A 22,041-nucleotide genomic window follows, 5' to 3' on the forward strand; every position below is an offset into this window, starting at 1 on the left:
ACAATGATCATATTTGAAAGAATAAAAGTTTACTAGTTAGAAAAAAACAAGAAAAAATGTGGCTGAGAAAGAAAAGACACAGATAAGAAAGTTATTCATCAAAAATTAAATATTCTAGCAATAAGTTATTTTGGGGGAGGACAGAAGTAATGATTATTTATAATCTAAAGAGGGTTAAAAGAGATTATGCATAGATAACAAGGAAATGGAATGCCTGGTAAATAATATTATGGTGATGACTAAATCTGAATGTTTGATGATGTCTCGGACATAAGGTAAACCTAAAACTTTATTTACAAATCACTCATGAATGTATCTTCATATGCTTCTGTTTAGGGCCATTGCTTTTATCAAGGATACGCCGCAGAGATTCCAAAATCAATTGTGACACTTAGCACTTGTTCTGGACTCAGGTACTGGCATATTCCAGAGATGTACATGATTGACAATCTTGTGTGATCCTTTAATTTTTAGAAACATCTTAAAGGATAGAGTGAAGGCAAAGAAAATAGACTTTGATTGTGTTTCTGCTCATATACTTTCTTTTCTCCCCCTCTCTTATCATTTTTCCTTTTCTCCTTGTCTCTGTCCCAGGCTGCAGTCTTAAAATTTATGCAGGAACCACCCCCACCCCCAGTATGAAGAATATTCACATTCCTCAGCCACACTAAAACCACAATGAATCCTAAATGGCATAGTAGACAGAAAAGGTATAAAATAAGGTTTGAAAGTCTGTCCATGTAAGAAGGGATGATTCTTAGACATCAGACTGCAAAGACAACTGTTAAATTTCTATAAAATGTTATTTAATGGTGATTTACATTTCTTAGTGGGGAGTCTATATTATCTTTTTATTTCTTTTTTGTGTGTTTAAATATCTAGGGGATTATTGCAGTTGGAAAATGTCAGTTATGGCGTTGAACCATTGGAATCTGCAGTTGCATATGAGCATATGCTTTATCAAATAAATAATGATAAAGTTGATTTTTCTCCCTTACAAGAAAATTATTCTATCACCCAATTGGCAGATCAATCCTACAGGATTCTTGTGAAATCAGAAGTAAGTAACCCCTTTTATGAAATCTTCATTGTGTTACTTCTAGTAAATTTATTCATACCAGGAATTGACTATATTAAAACCTTCTGTTGTAAGATATTTATTTTTAAATATATTTTGATGTTTAGTCAGATAATATTTACAAACTGTAATAGGTATAAACACACATAATTTAAAAATCAAAGTACTCACATTTCCCTAATTGAAAGTGCATTTCATGCATATAAACATAGTTTCATTGTCACTGAATTTGCATACTACTAATATAATGATATCCAAATCTGCTGATTATTAATTTGTCTGCATTTTTCTTACCAGCACATTTTTCTTTATTATTTTTATTAAAAATTTAAAATTAGAACAGAGGGGAAAAAATTGTCCCAAAGGTCATCATCTCAAAATAGTGCTAGAAGTTTGGATTATCTGTTCTAATTATTTTTATATATCTAGTTATAAATGTAGATTTATAAATATATAGATAATTTTTAAACAAAAAATTATATAACCACAAATGCTTTGAAATTTCCTTTTTGCTTTCAAAAGGAAAATACACATTATATTACATTTATTATTATTTACAATTAAATATTTGGGTTAGCATCTATTAAAATATTAAGCATATGCATATGTAAGGATAATAAGAATGGGCCCTCATGTTATTTTCTAAAGATAAATGTAGTTGTGGAATCCATTATCATCATTTTGATGTGTGCTATTTTATAGTTTTCATATATATGCATAAACTTGAAATGTATATATTTTATAAAATTATGCCATTTTTGCATATTTATATTTTTATATTAAGTAATCCATCTGCATGAGTCTACAATAGTTTTGAACAATTACAGTTTGATTATAAATGCTCACATTTAAGGTAGGCATATTTCCAAAGGCTTTTTCATGTGTGTGTGTGTGTGTGTGTGTGTGTGTATGCATATATATATATATACATATATATACACATATATTTGTATATATAGGATATATATGTATATATTCTAACTTTTCATATATATATATGTATATATAGGGTTTATATAGGATATATATGTGTATATCCTAACTTTACATATATATGTACTTTTCGTATATATATATGTATATGTATACTTTTCATATATATATATATATACTTTTCATATATATATATACTTTTCATATATATATATGTGTGTGTGTGTGTGTGTGTACATGTCTGTGTGTATATACATCCTAACTTCCTCCTTAAGAATGTTTATACAACTTTACTTTTATCATCATCGTTAAATAAATGAATCTCTGTCCACATATTCTCATCATAATTGGATATCACACTGAAGACAAGCAAAACAAAATAGTTATGAATGAAACCTGAATTGAATTTATAATGAACTCCATCTCCCTGTTGCTTAAATTTGCTTTTGTTTATTTTGACAAAGCTAGTAGTATGAATACAGATTGATAAAACTGTACTTCCAGAAACTTAAAAAATTATGAAGTATATACATATATAGAGATGAAAATTTCATTTTTAGTGAAACTAAGAAATGACCCCAAACTTTATGCTAGCTCTGGAAACTGTCTGCATGTTGTAATACAACATTAGACACAATTAAGACAATTTTCACCACTGAAATAGAGCACTGTCATATATGTAAATTGGAAAGCTTTAAAAGATTCCATGAATACTTTTCCATGGCAGAAGAAGAACCTGAAGGGATGGACATAACTTTGGAAAAGACAAATAACAACACTTGAAGCCATCAACCACTTGGCAGAGATTAGACAAGATAGAGGTAACATACAGTCCCAGCTGCCTTGGCTTGAATTCCAAGTCTGTTAGTTTTAGCCACGAGAACTTGGGAACGTAACATAACCTTTATGTGTTTAAATTTTCTTATCTGTAAAAAAAAAATAAAAGTAAACATAATACTTAGCTCATACAGTTATTTCAAAGACTAAGTTTATAAATGGAAATTACTTAGCATAGTGTGTGGACAAATAAAAAAGTGATCAATAAATATTATTGTTACTGCTATTCATATTTGCTCACAATATTTTCTAATGTAGTGGACAAGGTAATTGGGGGTAATTATGTAAAACTTGGGTACAGAACAAATGTAATGATCAAGTAAAATAGAGACAGAAATTTCAGAATTTAAGAAGAAACCAGGGATATCATTACAGGATTGGAGATAAGTGAGTAATTGTTATGTGTTTGTGAAATTTATATCTTTCATGAAGTAACTCAATTGCTTTTTATCCTGAATTTGATAGGCTTAGATTTATAGGTTTAGTTAAGTTTGTTTTCACATGACTAGTGCTTTTACAAGCACAGATATACAAAATAACTATATTCACTATATCAGATTTTAATAAGGAACAGAAAATAATATACAACCTTATGTTTTAGGTATATTTTTATATTTTTGAAAGTAAACAGAAATGAACTCATAAAAAAGGTAAATACCTTCACTATAACCAGAGTTGAAAAGTAGAACAGAAACCAAACAATACGGTAAAGGGCTTATTTGTTAAAAGCATTTTGGGCACATGCTTTTACCCCTGTTCCTTCCTTAACCCCCCCCCCTCCTAAAATTAAAAGTGATTTTTAAAATGGCAAAAAGACATACAAACACAAAAAGAACAGGAAAGGAATAATAATCAAAATTGAATAGCTCATTTAAAAATCTAAATCCTTGAGGCACCTGGGTGGCTCAGTTGAGTAAGCATCCTACTTCAGCTCAGGTCATGATCTCAACGTTCTGGGTTCCCATGTCCAACTTTGTGCTGACAGCGTGGAGCCTGCTTCGGATTCTCTGTCTCCTTCTCTCTCTGCCCCTCCTCCACTAGCATGCATGCTCTTTCAAAAATAAACACACATTAAAAGAAAATCTTAGGGGCGCCCAAGTGGCTCAGTCGGGCGTCCGACTTCGGTTCAGGTCATGATCTCACAGTTCGTGAGTTTGAGCCCTGCGTCAGCACAGAGCTGACAGCTCAGAACCTGGAGCCTGCTTCAGATTCTGTGTCTCTCTCTCTCTCTGCCCCATCCCCACTCATGCTCTGTCTATGTCTTAAAAATAAATAAAACATTAAAAATAAATAAATAAATATTAATCCTAAACAGGTAATTCGGATAGGCTATAGAAAACTTGAAATATACAGCAGTACTTAAAAAAAAAAGTTTATTTATTTATTTTTGAGAGAGTGAGAGAACATGAGCAGGGGAGGAGCAGAGAGGGAGAGAGAGAAGAGAGAATCCCAAGCAAGCTCCATGCTGTCAGTGCAGAACACGATGTGGGGCTTGATCTCGTGGACCATGAGATCATAACCTGAGCCAAAATAAAGAGTTGGATGCTTAACTGACTGAGCCATGTAGGTACCCCCAATAATGAATATAGGCACCTTGGCCCCCAAATCACCTATAAAAGTAGAGAAACAGACTGACTTTAGCCTTAGCCAAATGAAGTGCTTATAAGATAGTGCAGTGTATATCTAGGATATATAGAGTGACTTCTCTGGAAGGTATAAAAATCCCAACAATTTTTGTCTAGTCAAGTTGCCATTATAATATAAAAGCATTCATACTTTTTCAAGAATTTTAAGACTATAATATCTATGTGACTTAGAGGAAATATGGCTTAAATCAGTACAGCGATACAAGAATGAAACAATTTAACAGATTTATGTAGAAAACCACAGGACCATATCAGTAGTTCCAGAAATATCATTTGGCCAAATTCAGCACCTATTCATGATAAACTAGGGAGTAGAAAACTTCCTTGATCTGTTTGTGCCCCCTCACATGAGCAAACAATAGGAAGACAGCTATCTGCAAAGTAGGAAGAGTGTTTGTTGTTTAAGCAACCTCGTCTGGTATATTTGTTAAGAACCTGAACTGACTAAAACAGCCTATAAGATTAGGAATAATGCAAGACTGTCTGCCCTCACTATTTCCAGCCACTTTTTTCCCTAGAGTTACTAGAGAGTGCAACAGGAGAAAGAATGACAAAGGACATACATTTTTGAAAGAAAAAAAAATCTCATTTTTTAAGTGACTTAACTCCATACATAGAAAATACTAAAGAATCTCCACCAAAGGTATCAGAACTAATAAGAGAGTCTGGGAGCGCCTGCGTGGCTCAGTCAGTTGAGCGCCTGACTCTTGATTTGGGCTCAGGTCATGATCTCATGGTTCTTGAGTTCTGGCCCCACATTGGGCTCTGCACTGACGGTGCGGAGCCTGCTTGGGACTCTTTCTCCCTCTCTCTGCCCCTCCCCGACTCATGTGCCTGTGTGTGCATGCGCTGTCTCTCATGATAAACAAATAAACTTTTTTAAAAAAGAGAGTCTAGCAAAGTCACAGGAAAGAAAGAAATTGATGTTGTTGTTTATTTTCCTCAAATTGATCTGTAAATTCAGTGTAATTCCAATCAAAATTTCAGAAAACATTTTTGTGGAAATTCATTCTCAAATGCATAAGGAGAGATATAAGTAACCTAGAATAATCACACAGTTTTAAACAGAACAAGATGAAGGACTTAATATTACTTTTTCTTAAAGGGCCAGAGTGTAAATGTGTTAGGTTTGTGGGGCAGATGGTTTGTTGCAAGTTATAACACTGAGCATTTTTGCAAGAAAACAGCGTCTGTAGAGGATATATAAACAAATGGGTATGCCTAGGTTACAATAAAACATATATATTTTTTTGTAAAACAGGTGGCTGTATCTCGGGCCATAGTTTGCTGACCCCTGGTATAGAGGTGCATATTGTGTTAGTGATATAAATGTAGGTATATAGGTCAGTAGATCAGAATAGATCAGAAATAGACCCACATGCTATTGGCTGATTGATTTTCCACAAGGGTGCTAAGGACTCTGAAAAACTAAAGAATACTCCCTTCAACAAGCAGTGCTAAAAGACTGGATATTCACATGAAATAAAATGAATTTTGGCCCCTATTCAGAAAAATTGAATTAAAGCATAGACTTAATTAAAAGTCAAAGCTAAACATAAAATTTCTGGTAGGGAATTTAGGAGAAACTAAATTAATGAGCTGTAAGCCTGTGAAAGATGGTCAGTATCATTCAACATCAGGGAATTGCAAATTAAAACATAAATGAGATTTCAGTATGGACCAACAGGAATGAATACAATGAAGAAGATGGATAATATCAAATACAGGCAAAAATGTGGAGTAATTGGCACTCTTTTTTAGTTCTTGATAAAATACAGAATAATCAAACTGCTTTAGAAAGCAATCTGGCACTTTGGCATTATATTACACATCCACACTTACCATATGACTTAGGTATTCCACTTTTAAGATTTTCCGAGAAAAAGTAAAGAACATACTTGCACAAAGACCTCTATATGGATATTCATAGCAGCTTTAGATATAATAGCTAAAATGTCTAAATAATCCAAGTGATCATCAACAGGTAAATGTATTAACAAATTGGGATATATTTCTAAAATGGCATACTATTTTAATAAACATAATGGATAAATGCTGAGTGAAAGAAGCCAGATGTAAAAAAGTATGTGACATATGATTCCAGTTTTATGAAATTCTAGAATAGATTATTCTACCCTATGGTGAGAGAAAGCAGATCATTGATTGCCTTGAGCCATATTGGGCTCTGATGGAAACACTTTTTATTTTATTTATAGAAATGGATACATGGGTGGTATATACATTAATATCAATTGATAGAACTGTGATAAAGCTAACATAATTAGTTAAATGTACAAAAATAATGAGTAATTAAAGGCAGTGTTTTGGGGAAAGATGATGGGAGTTTATTTAGCTTGAAGGTTTGAGCAGGGTCTAAGACAAAGGTTTAGAGTGAAAGGAAACATGGGTTGTCCATCATGAGGATCTTAATTATAAAGAATATAAGATAAAAGCTTTCGTTTTATTCCTAAAATTTGTGTTTGGAATGTCACCTGCTTTTTATTCAATGGCGTCCATTGTCTTATTTTCCTATTACCAATATCTATATCTTTATGTATCTGTAGTTTCTTTCTTTCTTTTTTTCTTTCTTTCTTTCTTTCTTTCTTTCTTTCTTTCTTTCTTTCTTTCTGTCTCTCTCCATGTGTATATAGATACATATATAATGTGCACGATAATAACAATATATATTTTTTTTTTAATTTTTTTTAACATTTTTATTTATTTTTGAGACAGAGAGAGACAGAGCATGAATGGGGGAGGGGCAGAGAGAGAAGGAGACACAGAATCGGAAGCAGGCTCCAGGCTCTGAGCCATCAGCCCAGAGCCCGACGCGGGGCTCGAACTCACGGACCGTGAGATCGTGACCTGAGCTGAAGTCGGACGCTCAACCGACTGAGCCACCCAGGCGCCCCAATAACAATATATTTTTAATAATTTTTTTTATTTATTTTCATGTTTTATTTAATTCATGTCCTCTGTTTTGCAGAAAGATTCGGATGCATTATTGAACAGATTTCTGAAAATACAAATCATTATGGATAAAGCCTTGGTATGCATTATTGATATATAATAGCTTTGTTTTGTGTTTATATTTAATGGAATGTGAAAAAGAAAATTCTCCTTGTCTTAAATACAGATATATTTTACTCTTTGAAATATGTATCTCAGTGTAGCAGGACATAAATGTTGTCAGTTGCCTTTGGATTAACATGGGGGACTAATATTTACAGTGTTAACTTACAAATATAGAATTCTAGCAATAATATATAATTTGTATGTATGGAAGTGTTCTACTACACTATAACCTATTCGATTATAACTAGCTGCATATACTTCTGGATCCACTCCAAATTGTGACGAAACTCTTCCATAAATTAATTTCCATTTTAAAATAAGCTATTTAGTTTATTATAAAGGGGAGATCCCTGTTATTAAAAATTATCTTTTATAAGATTATTTTATGCTTTACAATTTCTTGGATTCTCTGGCAGAAATTCTATATTCTAAAAATGGGAAGAATTATCCATTGGAATATTCATTTAGTTAGGGAAATTTTTATGTATATATAATCAGCAAAGCCATTATGGGTGGCAACTAAGAAATCTTATGTTTTCATTATCACTGATATTTTTATATAAGGTTTATCAAGTGCCATAATGTTGAAAATTAGATCTTGTTGATAAAAGGCAATATTTAGATCTTTAAATAATTTTTATAAAAATAATAGGAAAGAATAGGCAGACAAAATAATAAAGAGAAAAGCACATATAATTTTATTACCAGGAGATAAATTTTATGCACATTTTCTGTTTTTAATATACATACATGTATATATATGTTCTTGTACCTTTGTCTTATATATGCTATTTTGTAAATTATTTTGTTTTTCCACATATTAAATATATTAATTTAATTTTAACATTTATATAGTATCTGATTAATATATTTAATATAATTTAATGTATTTTACTGGCTAATGCCCTTTGGGGGCATTTAGATTTAGATTTTTGTTATTGTTACATAGGGAATAATACTATTTGTCCTAAAACCAGTATCGTCAGCATTGGAATTATGTTTTGTCATAGCTGTCCCCATGAGGTTGCTAATATTAAATATAGACAGCCTACTTTTCTCTCTCCACTTAGCTGGATACCTTCTTACCATTCCAATAACAACAGAAGGAATTTTCAATGCAAATGTCATCATGCAAAAACAACAATAAAGAACTCCAGAGTTCTTTATAATATCCTATGAATAGTATTCCTTCTTTTTTATATTCAGTTTATCTGTCTTAAATTTTCAAGTATGACTTTGTAAACTGATTTTTTTAGATAATCCCTGCCTTTTCGCTATACATTTAGTTGATTTAAGTTTTTATCAAAAGTACTAATACTGTGGGTGTAGGTTAAGTACTACTATGCTATTAGTATTGTTTTTCTTATTAGTTATTTGCTTCTCTGTTCCTCCTTTGCTACCCTTGGGTTAATGGGGTATTTTTTAGCTTTTATCTTTATCTCCTATATTATATTTTGCTGCTGTACCTTTTTATCTCTCACATCTTACCCCATTGGTTTCTTGAGTGGTTCCAATTAACATTCTTGTCACAATCTAGAATTAATGTTATACCCATTCACATATAATGTAAGAGGTTTATAAAAATAAAGTTATGTGGATATTATCCCCTTAATGGGTATAACATTTGTGGATATCTACTTGTGTTCAGTATGTTGCTTTTTTGTTTTGTTGATGATTTCTTTATGCAAAAGCTTTTTATTTTGATATAGTTCCAATACTTTATTTTTGCTTTTGTCTCCCTTGCCTCAAGAGACCTATCTAGAAAAATGTTGCTACAGCCAATGACAGAGAAATTGCTGCCTGTGTTGTCTTCCAGGATTTTTATGGTTTCAAGGCTTATGTTTATGTCTTTAATCTGTTTTGAGTTTATTTTTGTGTATAGTGTTTAGAAAGTGGTCCAGGTTTATCCTTTTACACATAGCTGTCTGTTTTTTGCAGCATCATTTATTAAAGAGATTGTCTTTTCCCCATTGTGCATTCTTGCTTCTGTTGTCATTGATTAATTAACCATATAATTGTGGGTTTATTTCTGGGCTCTCCATTCTGTTCCACTGATCTATGTGCCTATTTTTGTGCCAGTACCATACTGTTTTGATTACTACGGCTTTATAATATATATATCTTGAAATATTAAACTGTGTTACCTCCAGCTTTGTTCTTTTTCAACATTGCTTTGGCTATTTGGGATCTTTTGTGGTTTCATTGTAAAGCCTTAAAAAATAATGAGGTCATGTTCTTTGTGACATAATGGATGGACCTAGAGGCTATTATGCTAAATGAAATAAGTCAGACTGGGAAAAAAATACCATATGATTTTATTCATATGTGGAATCTATAAAAATAAATAAAAAGCAGAATTCAACACATGAACAAAGAGAGCAAGCTGATGATTGCCAGAATAGAGGGAGTAGGGGATAGGTAAAATAGGTAAAGGAGAATGGGAGATACAGTCTTCTAGATCCGGAATGAGTGTTATGAGAATAAAAGGCACAGCATAGCATTAGGAATAAAGTCAATGATGTTGTAATAGCTTTGTATGGTGACAGATTATAGCTACACTTATGATGAGTTTAGGGTAATGTTTACCCTCGTGGAATTAATATGTTGTACACCTGAAACTAATGTAACAGTCTGTGTCAACTACACTCTTAAAAAATTAATGAAAATAATTGTAAAAATAACCCTATGTGATGTTATTGCAATATATTTTACTTTGCCATGTGTTCTAAACTACATAATAGTTTATTCTTTTAAATATTCAATTGTTTAAGGAAATTAAGGAAATGAAAAAAGAATTTCATTTTCCCCCCATGTTTACCATTTTCAAAACTCTTTGTTCCTTCTTATAGGTCTCCGTTGCTGACATTTCTGTTTAGCCTGTTGATGAATTTGCTTCAGCTTTTGTTCATCTGCAATTATTTTTATTTTACTTCAACTCTTTAAATATTTTATTTTGAAATATTTTTAAATTTTCCAAAAAGTTGCAAGAATAAGAGTAATACAAAAAATACCTATACTCTATTTACTCAGATTTATTGTATCCCATTGATTGTATCCCATTATCACTTGTGCTGTATTTGAAAGTATGTTGTAAATTGCATCATGAAGCTTTTTTTCAGTGTTCATTTACTTAGAATCAGATCATTATCTTATATAACCACAATCAAGTTATTCATGTAGGTAAAAATAACATCATTAAAATACTTTTTATTCAGTCTACCAAGTATGTGCATATACATATAATTAAAGCATTTCAGAGGTAATATGTGATTTTTGTTTCTTTGAATGAGGACAATTTCTTGAGTATTTTTATTATTATGGTACATTGTTTATATGGGGTATATAGTCATGTTTTCTCACTGTGTTGAAGAAAATGGTGGTGGCAGCATACTATATCAGATAAAAATGACTTAGTATTTTAGTTAAGAGATTTGAATCCTGGTTCCTATTGTTAGTAGTCATACAATCTTGGAACTTTAACTTTCAACCCTTAATTTCTGTATGCGTAAGGAAGAAGATAATCACAAACTTCTCATTTTATTATTATTAATACATAAGCTCCCTAGGTTTAAACCTAAAACTTACTAAGCACTTAATTCTGCTTTTTTTCCTTTCACTGAGCACTGCATTATTTTGACACTTATATCCATTTAAAACGTGCTGGTTTAGTAATTTTTAATAGTGAACAAAATTTGTCTTTCAGTTTGATTATATGGGCTCTGAAGTGCCAGGTACAGTTGAGAAAGTTGTCCATATCTTTGGTCTTATCAATGCTGTAAGTATGTTTCATTTAAATACTAAACATTCCTATTAATGCAATAACATTGTTTGTATAAATAGTATTTACAATTTTTAAAAATATATTCTTAACAACTAGTTTTATCCACTGATGAATCTCATCTCCAAAAAATGAGTGAAATGAATATATTAGCATTATGTATAGAGATGTAATGTAATGCTTATGACTACTTACACCTGTATGTGGAGTAACTTTTATTTTTAGATGTTTTCCCAGCTTAAAGTCACTGTTAAGCTAACTTCTTTGGAGCTCTGGTCAGATCAAAATAAGATTTCAACTAATGGGGATGCTGATGAAGTACTACAAAGATTTGTGTCATGGATAGAAAAAAGTTTATTTCAAAGGTCTCGTGATATGGCATACTTATTAATGTAAGTGCATTATTTGCATTGATATGGAATTTATAAAATTACCTCATATGTTAGTGATTAGAATTATATGCAAAATGTGTTATGGGTTATGACAAGACACCTCAAAAATCGTATGCATACTGTGTTAGCAAAATGCAAAATATAAAAATCTAATAACAATGTAGGACACTAAATCATAGCAGGCCATTATTCTCAGAGTGGACTGTTTACCCATGGAAGTGTATTAAATTTGAAAATTCAGAAAGCTGGGGCGCCTGGGTGGCTCAGTCAATTGAGCGTCTGACTTCAGCTCAGGTCACGATCTCGCGGTCGGTGAGTTTGAGTTTGAGCCCCGCGTCGGGCTCTGGGCTGATGGCTCAGAGCCTGGAGCCTGCTTCCGATTCTGTGTCTCCCTCTCTCTCTGCCCCTCCCCCGTTCATGCTCTCTGTCTCAAAAACAAATAAATGTTAAAAAAAATTAAAAAAAAAAAAAAGAAAATTCAGAAAGCCTTGGGATAAACATGGGGCCTCAAGGGTTTTAAAGATTTTCTCAGAGTTAAATAATTGAAACTATCACTTTAATATTAAATAAAATATAAATTAGTTAACAGAATGCAATAGTTGCATATAAAACTGGTTAAAATAAAAACATTAAAATAGTAATATGGTTACCTTCTAGTATTTGTATAATAACCTAAGGTATAGATATATAACTATTTGTACTATAGCTTTCAAAAGCCTTCATATAGATGTTTGCTTTACTAATTTGATTAATTTACATGGAAAAATAAGAACATAATTCAGAAGGTCTTAAGCAATACCGAATACATTTATAAATCTATTGGTGTCTCCTACTGCATTAAGGTCAGGTCTGGGTTCTCAGGAACAACATTAATGGGACTGAAATGTGTGAGAATGCTTTCTGTATCCTCTCTCTCAATATGAGTCTACCTCATATTGTCTTTTCTCTCCCTGTCCTCCAATCCATCCTTTTTTATACACTTTACAGAATCAATTAATGCAAATCATGGCAGTAAACTATCCTGACTTGTACATCTTAGAATTATATCCATCCAGTGGTGGCAAGAGTGATGATTAATTTTTCAGAAGGGTAGGCACTGCTGGGTTTTGGGCTGTGTATCATATGACATTAAAGTAGACTTTAGAACTTAACTTTTAGAATTTGTGGGAAATCAAATACAAAATGATTGAAAACATTAGATTCAATATGTAATACTCAAGTTTCAAAAAACAGCTTTACTGAGGAATCCAATTCTTAAAACGTCATTAAGTTATTAATAAAGTATGTTTATTTACAATAAAAAATTTTGTTATTTAGTTATAGAGACCATCCTAATTATGTAGGAGCAACATATCATGGAATGGCATGCAATCCAAAGTTTGCTGCAGGAATTGCTCTGGTATGCATTTTATCTCCATCTCTTTAGTAATTATATCACCTTTTGAAGTTAATATCTATTTCAGGGAACAAACATACATATAGTGTTTCTACCATGCTGTCTTGACACATTTTTATGAAATACCTTTTATTTGGATTTTGAAAGTCAAATATTATAATTTTAAAATTTTTGTGTGTGGTAAAATACACAGAATGTGAAATTTACCATCTTAGCTATTTTAAGCATATAGTTCAGTAGTGCTTATGATGTTCCATCATTGTGAGACAGATCTCAAGAACTCCTCATCTTGCATAACTATAGCTTTGTGCCTTTTCACCAACATGGCCCCATTTTCCAAGCCCTCTAGCCCCTGGCATCTACCATTCTATTTACCTGCTTCTGTGAGTATGACATTTTTGGATTCCCTATATAATGGTGAACATACAATTTTTGTCTTCACGTGTCTGGCTTACTTCTCTTATTATAGTACAGTCTGGGTTCATACATGTCGTTGCATATAGCAGGATTTCATTCTTCTTATGGCTGAATAACATTCCATTATGTGTGTCTGTATAGGTGACATTTTATTTTTTCCATTAACATATCAATAAACACCTAAGTTGTTGTTAATACCTTGGCTATCATAAATAATGCTGTGGTAAATGTAGGAGTGCAGATATCTCTTTGAAATGCTGATTCCACTTATTTTGGATATATGTATATATATATATTTGGAGCTATATATATATATATATATATATATATATATATATACACACACACACAGAGGTAGGTTTGCTGGGTCATCTTTAATATTTTGAGGAATGATCATACTAATTTTGAGAATGGTTGCACCATTTGATAATCCCACTAGCAGTTCACATTATATCCATCACAACCTCACCAACACCTGTTACTTTCTGCAGTTGCTTTATTTTACAGTAGCCATCCTATTGGGTATGTGGTGATATCTTACTGTGGTTTTGATCTATGTTTCTATGATTATTAGTAATATTGAGGATCTTTTCATATACCTTGTGACCTTGTGAAATCTTCCCTGCAGAAATGTCTATTCAAGTCCTTAGCCCATTTTTTAATGGCTTTGAGGGTTTTTTTTTGTTTGTTTGTTTGTTTTTGGATTGTATGAGTTCTTTATATTTTGGATGTTAGTCTCTTATCAGCTATACGATTTGCAAAAATTTCCCCCATTTTGTAGGTTGCCTTTATACTTCGTTGATCATGTCCTTTGAAGCACAAAAGTTTTATGTTTGGTGTAGTCCCATTTGTCCACTTTTACTTTTGTTGCCTGTGCTTTTGGTATCATATCTAAGAAATAACTGTCAAACCGAATGTCATGAAGTTTTTTCCTGTTTTCTTTTAAAAGTTTTATAATTTTGAGTCTTACATTTAGATTTTTAAGCCATTTTGAATTAATTTTTGTATATGGTGAAATATGTGGGTCCAACTTTATTCTTTTGTTATGTGGATATCCAATGTTCCCATCACCGTTTATTGAAAGAGCTGTATTTTCTCCCTTGAGTATACTTGTTGAGCAGACTGTCCTTTCCCATTGTGTCATATTGGCACCTTTTTGTAGATCATTTAATCATATGCAAGGGTTTATTTCTAGGCTCTTTAATCTATTCCAGTGATATATATGTCTACATATGGATCATGTCATTTGCGAACAGAGATAATTTTGCTTCTTTCTTTCCAAACTATAAGCCTTTTATTTATTTTATTGCTTAATTGCTCTGGCTAGGTCTTTCTATACTACGTTAAATAGAAGTGGCGAGAGAGTATTCCATCTAGTTCTTGATCTTAGAGGTAAAATTGTGTGAGGTAAAAAAATTGTGTGATCTTAGAGGTAAAAATGTGTGACATTAGCTGTGGGCTTTTCTACATGTCCTTGATTATGTCGAGGTAGTTTTCTTATATTCCTAGTTTGTTGAGTGTTTTTAATTATAAAAAGATGTTGAATCTTGTGAAATCCATTTTCAGCATAGAGATTATCATGCGGTATTTTTTCTTCATTCTTCAAAAATGGGGTTTTACATTGATAGCTATTCAAATGTTAAATGTTCCTCACATTCCGGATATAAATACCACTCACTCATGGTGTAGAATCTTTTTAATATGCTATTCCATTCAGTTTGCTAGTATTTGGTTGAGGATTTTTATATCAATATTCATTAGGGATATTGCTCTATAGTTTTCTTGTTGAGTTTTTGTATCAGGGTAATCATAGAATGATTTCACAGAATGAGTTTAGGAGTGTTCCTTCTCCTTTAATTCTTTGGAAGAATTTGAGGAGGATTGGTATTAATTCTTTGTTTAATGTTTAATGTAGAATTTACCAGCAAAATCATCAAGTCCTGGGCTTTTCTTTTTGGGAGGTGTTTTTACTATTTTTACCATTATTTCAATCTCCTTAGTAGTTATTATTTTATTTCTTCATGAGTGAGTCTTGAAAGATTGTATGTTTCTAGGAGTTTATCCTTTTTTTCTTGCTTATCCAATTTATTGGATTACTATTTTTAATAGTATTCTCTTACATTTTTTTTTTTAATTCTGTGATGTCACTTACAATGTCTTTTATTTCTTTTTGTTAAGTTTATTTATTTATTTTGAGAGAGAGAGTGTGCACGCACATGTGCTGGCATGTGTGCATGAGTTGGGGAGGGGCAGGGAGAGAGGGAGAGAGAAGATCCCAAGCAGGCTCTACTCTATCAGCCCAGAGCCCAAGGTGGGGGTCAATCCCACAAACTGTGAGATCATGACCTGAGTGAAAATGAGGAGTTGGACATTCAACCCACTGAGCCACCCAGGTGCCCCCTCTTTTATTTCTTATTTTAAGCATTTGAGTACTATCTCTTAGTTAATCTAGCTAAGAATATGCCAATTTTGTTGATCTTTTAAAAGAACCAACTATTTGTTTTATTGAATTTTTTCTATTGTTTTTCTGTTCTTTCTCTGCTTTAATCTGTATTATTCATTTCCTTCTTTTTGCTGGGGTTCATTTTTTCTAATTTCTTGAGTGGTGAAATTACGCTGTTGATATGACATCTGTTTTTCTTTTTCTTTTTTTTCTTTTTCTTTTTTTAAAGTTTATTTTTATTTTTGAGACAGAAAGAGACAAAGCATGAACGGGGGAGGGGCAGAGAGAGAGGGAGACACAGAATTGGAAGCAGGCTCCAGGCTCTGAGCCATCAGCCCAGAGCCGGATTTGGGGCTCAAACTCACGGACCACGAGATCGTGACCTGAGCTGAAGTCGGAGGCTTAACCGACTGAGCCACCCAGGCGCCCTTGTTTTTCTTTTTAAATGTATGTGTATACAGCTATAAGCATGCCTCTTAGCATATCTTTTACTGGATCCTGTAAGTTTGGATATGTTGTGTTTTCATTTTCTTTTTATCTCAATGTATTTTCTCATTTCTTTTGTGACTTCTAACTTGGACTTAGTGGTGTTTGAGTCTGTTGTTGAAGTTTCACAGATCTGTGGACTTTCAAGTTTTCTTTCACTTGTTATTCTCTTGTTTCAATCCATAGGGATCAGAAAAGATACTTTGTATAATTTCAATATTTTTAAAGTTACTTGTTTTGTAGTATGACAAGTAGTCTATCCCCCAGAATATTCTACGTTCACTTGAGAAAGATGTGTATTCCACTCTTGTTAGGTGGGATGTTCTGTATATCTTTATTAGGTCCAGCTGGTCTATACTGTTGTCAAGTCCTTTATTTAATTATCTTTTGTCTAAGTTTTCTATCCATTATTAAAAGTGAGGTACTATAGTCTTTTGATATTATGTTTCTGTTTATCCCTTCAATTCTTTCAAAACTTGCTTCATATATTTAGGAGCTCTGATGTTTGGTGCATAAGCATAATTATTATATATTCTTGGTTAATTGACCCTTTTATTATTCTCTTTTAATAGTTTTTGATTTAAAGTCTATTTTGTTTGATATGAGTATGGCCACCCCTGTTCTCATTTGGTTATAATTTGCAAGGAATATCTTTCTTCCTTTTTAACCTTTTAGCTTATGTAAATCTTATATCTGAAGTAATATAGTTGGAATCTGTTTTTGAATCTTTCAACCTATCTGTATATTTTTATTAGGGAGTTTAATTTATTCAAATTTAAATTAATTTCTTATATGAAAAGCTTACTATTGCCATTTTGCTAATTTTATTCTTTATACCCTGTAACATTTTTGTCCCTTCCTCTCTCTTAATGCTTTCGTTTGTGTTCCACTGATTTTTTTTTTTTTTTTTTTATTGTGACATGCTCTGGTTCCCTTCTGTTTTCATTTTGTGTATATTGTGTACATATTTTATTTTTAATCACCATTTTAACTACTTAAAATATATTAACATTAATAGTATTTTAAACTGATAACATCTTAACTTCAATTGCATACAAAAACATTACTCCTTTACAGCTCTATTTCTCATTTTATGTTATTACATAGATTATAGGCTTTGTTTGTTTTGTTTTGTTTTGTTTTTTGTATTTGTCCTTCCGATTCTATACAATAATTAAAAGTGAACTTACCCACCAAAATTACAATAATATATGTTACTATATTTGTCCATGTATTTATCTTTATTAGAGAACTTTATAATTGTCTTTTGGCTTTATATTGCTAACCAGCATCCTTTAGTTTCAACATGACAGCCTCCCTTTAGCATTTCTTATAGATCAAGTCTAGTGGTAATTAACTTTTGTTCATTACCAGCTTTTATTTTTCTGGAAAAGTCTTAATGTCTTCATTATATTTTAAACTATGGTTTTCCTGGATACAATAATTTTGGTTGACAGTTTCTTTCTTTCAGCAGTTTGAATGTATTCATCCTAATCCCTTATGGCCTGTAAAATTTCTGCTGAGAAGTCTACTGGTAATCTTATGGGAGTTCCCTTATATGTGACAAGTTATTTTTGTCTTGCTTCTTTCAAGATTCTCTCCTCACCTTTACCTTATGGCAGTTTGATTATAATGGGAAATTTGTGGGTCTCTTTGGATTTATCCTAGTTGGAGTTTGTTGAGCAGTTCACTCAGATTTCTGAAGTTTATGGTCATTATTTCTCCAAATAAACTCTCTGTCCCTTTCTTTCTTTTTTCTCCTTCTGAGATCCCCATAATGCATACATTGATCTGCTTGTTCATGTCAATAGGTTCTATCTTCTTCATTCTTTTTTTCTTTTTACTTCTCTGACTGGATGATTTCAAATGATCAGTCTTCAGATCTGATTCTTTCTTCTGCCTGATCAAATCTAATTTTGAATACCTCCAGTGGATTTTTAAGCTCATTTATTGCATTTTTCTGCTCTAGAATTTCTTTTTAGAATAGTTTAAATTTCCTTGTTGACACTTACACTCAGAATTTATTCAGGTATGTAAGGCTAGTTAATCATTTAATTTAACCAATTCCATCCTTAGACTAAACTAGAAAACTTCTTTGATCATGTCAATAGATGCAGAAAAAGAATTTGACAAATCCCAACACCATTTGTGACAAAATTTTAGAAAACCAAGTCTAGAAGGGAACTTCCTTAACTTGAGTCATCTAGAAAAGACCTACAGCTAACACCTTAATTGTGAGAAACTAAATGCTTTCCCAGTGAGATCAGGAACAAGGCAAGAATGTAACTTCCCAGTCCTTTTCAGCTTTGTACTGGAAGTCAAAAACACTGGTTACACCAAACACATAAGGATGTGGAGCAACAGAAACTCTCATTCATGATCATAGGAATGCAAACTGGTACAGCCACTGTGGAAGACAGTTTGGCAATTTCTTACTCTTACCATATGATCCAGCAACTGTCCTCTTTGGCAGTTACCCAAATGAGTATAAAACTTCTTATATCCACACAAGGTCATGTACATGAATATTTATGGCAACTTTATTCACAATTGGCAAAAATTAGAAGGAACCAAGATATCCTTTAATAAGTGAATGGATAAAAAACTGGAATAAATACATATAAAGGAATATTATTCAGTTATTTAAAAAGGGGGCCACAAGTCATTTGAAGACATAAAGGAATCTTAAATGGATACTGGTTAATGAAAGAAGCCATTTGGAGAAAAGGCTAAGTGCTGTTATATCCTGTATTATATTTATATTATATTATATTATATTATATTATATTATATTATATTATATTAATTATATTATATTATATTATTATTATTCTGTGACATTCTATAAAAGGCAAAACTATAGAGATCGTGTAAAAATCATTGATTGCCAAGGATTTCCATGCTGCTGACATCACTACTTCTCAAGTTTTAGTTTTTAAGACAAAAAAAAAATGCCGCTTGCACATTCTGCCTTTAGAAGAAAGTTAATTTGATTTCTTCCCTAAAACTGTTTCTGAAGTCAAAACTAATGGCCAAGCCAACCCTTAAGAATCTGTGTACTTTTTTCTAATTGTTCACATGAAAAGTAATATAGTTACAGAAGCAATGCTTATTATTTTCCATTAAAAAAATTCAGATTTAAATCAGTAGCATGTCATTAAAACATGAAATTTCATTAATCTTATTTGTTATTTGTCAATGCCATTTGGACTAAAAATACTATTACTCAAAGATAATAACAAAATTTGCCTATTTTTTCCATATTCTTAAGAAAATAATGAACTTTGTTATACTAGTTTAACTTATATACATTATATTTACTTGAAAAGATAAAATAGATAAACAAGTTAGGCAACAATTGTGATTTTTTTTTTCTATTTAGTATCCAAAGATGATAACTTTAGAGGCATTTTCAGTTGTTATGACACAGTTGCTTGGAGTTAATCTGGGATTAACATATAATAATGACATCCTCACTTGTTACTGTCCAGGAACTACATGCATAATGAACCCTGAGGCAATGTAAGGTTTTATTTTTTTCAAATCTATATCTTCCCTTGGGAAATGTTTGTAATATTCTTTAATGTACAATCTCTTTCAATATGACCTGATTATGAACATTTCTTATTAAGTAAATATGTGCTAATTTAATGCTTAAAGGAAGTGGACATTTGATATTATAGAAATTGTGCTTAATCTTTCTAGTATAGAGAGAAAGTGGGTGTTGATGATGACTTTCTGGGGCTTACTAGAATCTTAGAGTAAAATTTATTCATTCACCAAAAAAAATTTTAATGAACATCTACTGTGTCCCGGTTATTGTGTTAGTTTGATTTACAAATAGTTAATAAGATAGATAAGTCCTAAATACATTAGTCCATCAGGGATAGAAAATTAAAAAGTAGACATAAAAACAAACAAAATCTAAACAGTTTATGATAGGTTCCAAGAAGAAAATGAATAGGGAAAGTATGGGGAGAAGAAACATTCTGATAAAGTAGTCTAGGAATAATTATGGAAATAATTTTGTTGGGATCTGAAAGAGAATGAATCTGGTTATTAAAGAGCTCATTGAAAAAGTTTCAGTGAAAGCAAGTGAACTAATACTTGGGTAGCGACAAGATTGTAAAGCTTGACAGACTGAAGTTAAGGAGGTTGGGGGGAGGATAAAAGTGAAAAAAATATAGCTGGGACTATAAGGGAGAATGTTTTAGAAGTAAGGAAAAAGAAGTAACATGCAATGAGGATAAATAATGAGTCATGGAAAGAAGTCCAGGATGTGATACAGAAAAGAGCCTGATCATGCAATCATGATGTGGAAATTAGTATCTTATGATAAATGTAATGAAATATATTTTTAATTGGTTCATGCAGTATGGATAATAAAAATTATCTTATAAAATGAATATGAAATATATCAGAGGGAGCAAGAATATAGTGATATTTGGAAATGATGATTCTCATAATAATCTATAGCAGTTTCTTAAAATTGAGAGAAAAGGAGATGCCAAGAATTTTTTGCAGGGGTTCTGGTTCAAGATGGCAACATAAGAATAATCTGAACTCATGTCCTCCTAGAGACACAACAAATCTATAACTATATATGGATCATTTTCCTTTAAAAATATAAAAACTAAGTAAGAACTCCTACATATTGGGCAAATGAGAAAAAAAACCCATATCAGAGTGGGTAGGGGAGGCTAAGGCACAATCTTATATCTTTCTATAATTCCCACCCCTCACATGCCAACCCCAAATCAGGAGAAAACTGAAACCAGTAGTTTTCCCCTGAGGAATAAAGGGTTTGAACCGTCCTTGGATACCACAACTTTTAAGATAGCAGGTGCTAATTTGGCTGTCTTCATCTGTTGTACTCTGGAGTACCAATCTCTTCCATAGAGAAGTTTGTAGAGGTGCCTGACATATCACCTAGCTCTGGTGTCCAGGAAGGTTTGCATTCCTGGGTCTCATGGAACTATAACAAATTAAGAGATGGTTCTTGGCCAGCTACTACTTTTGTGGCAATACACAGACAGCAGACTGAAACATAACACCAAACTTTCTTTGAAATGGCCTATTTGCTTGTCCTGGAGCTTCTGCCTGAGGAGCAGGCTTCTGGTTTGGGACACCTTTAGAGTCCTACTAAGGTGCTCTGGAAATGGAGTCTAGTATGTGCCATTTTGTGCTCTTTCTCTGACTCACAAAAGATCTCTGGGATCTCAGGAAAGGAACTTTTTAAAAAATTTGTTTTAATGTTTATTTATTTTTGTGAGACAGAGAGAGAGACAGAGAGAGACAGAGCATGAGTGGGGGATGGGCAGAGAGTGAGGAAGACAGAATCTGAAGCAGGCTCCAGGCTCTGAGCTGTCAGCACAGATGCGGGGCTCAAACCCACTGATGTGGAGCTTGAATCCATGAACTGTGAGATCATGACCTGAGCTGAAGTTGGACGCTTAACTGACTGAGCCACCCAGGCACCTCAAAATGAACTTTTATAATCATCTGGTACCCCAAGTTTTGAGAATGTTGCACAGTATACATCTCTGCATCTCCTTGCTCT

The 22,041-nt window shown here is 32.3% G+C and overlaps 1 protein-coding gene across 6 annotated transcripts in view; it reads left to right on the forward strand.

The window, feature by feature from the left end:
- The window catches only part of LOC123588564 (A disintegrin and metallopeptidase domain 3-like), a 123,568-nt gene that overhangs the window by 33,745 nt on the left and 67,782 nt on the right, over positions 1–22,041 (forward strand). For all 6 annotated transcript variants that reach the window (XM_045459760.1, XM_045459722.1, XM_045459731.1 and 3 more), the window contains 7 exons: positions 337–413; positions 883–1,060; positions 7,481–7,543; positions 11,273–11,344; positions 11,573–11,739; positions 13,057–13,138; positions 19,864–20,003. In XM_045459760.1, coding sequence (XP_045315716.1) covers positions 337–413; positions 883–1,060; positions 7,481–7,543; positions 11,273–11,344; positions 11,573–11,739; positions 13,057–13,138; positions 19,864–20,003 — 779 coding nt within the window. The remainder of the gene's footprint in view (positions 1–336; positions 414–882; positions 1,061–7,480; positions 7,544–11,272; positions 11,345–11,572; positions 11,740–13,056; positions 13,139–19,863; positions 20,004–22,041) is intronic.

This window comes from Leopardus geoffroyi, chromosome B1 (genome assembly GCF_018350155.1).
Source record: "Leopardus geoffroyi isolate Oge1 chromosome B1, O.geoffroyi_Oge1_pat1.0, whole genome shotgun sequence".
Lineage (NCBI taxonomy): Eukaryota > Metazoa > Chordata > Mammalia > Carnivora > Felidae > Leopardus > Leopardus geoffroyi.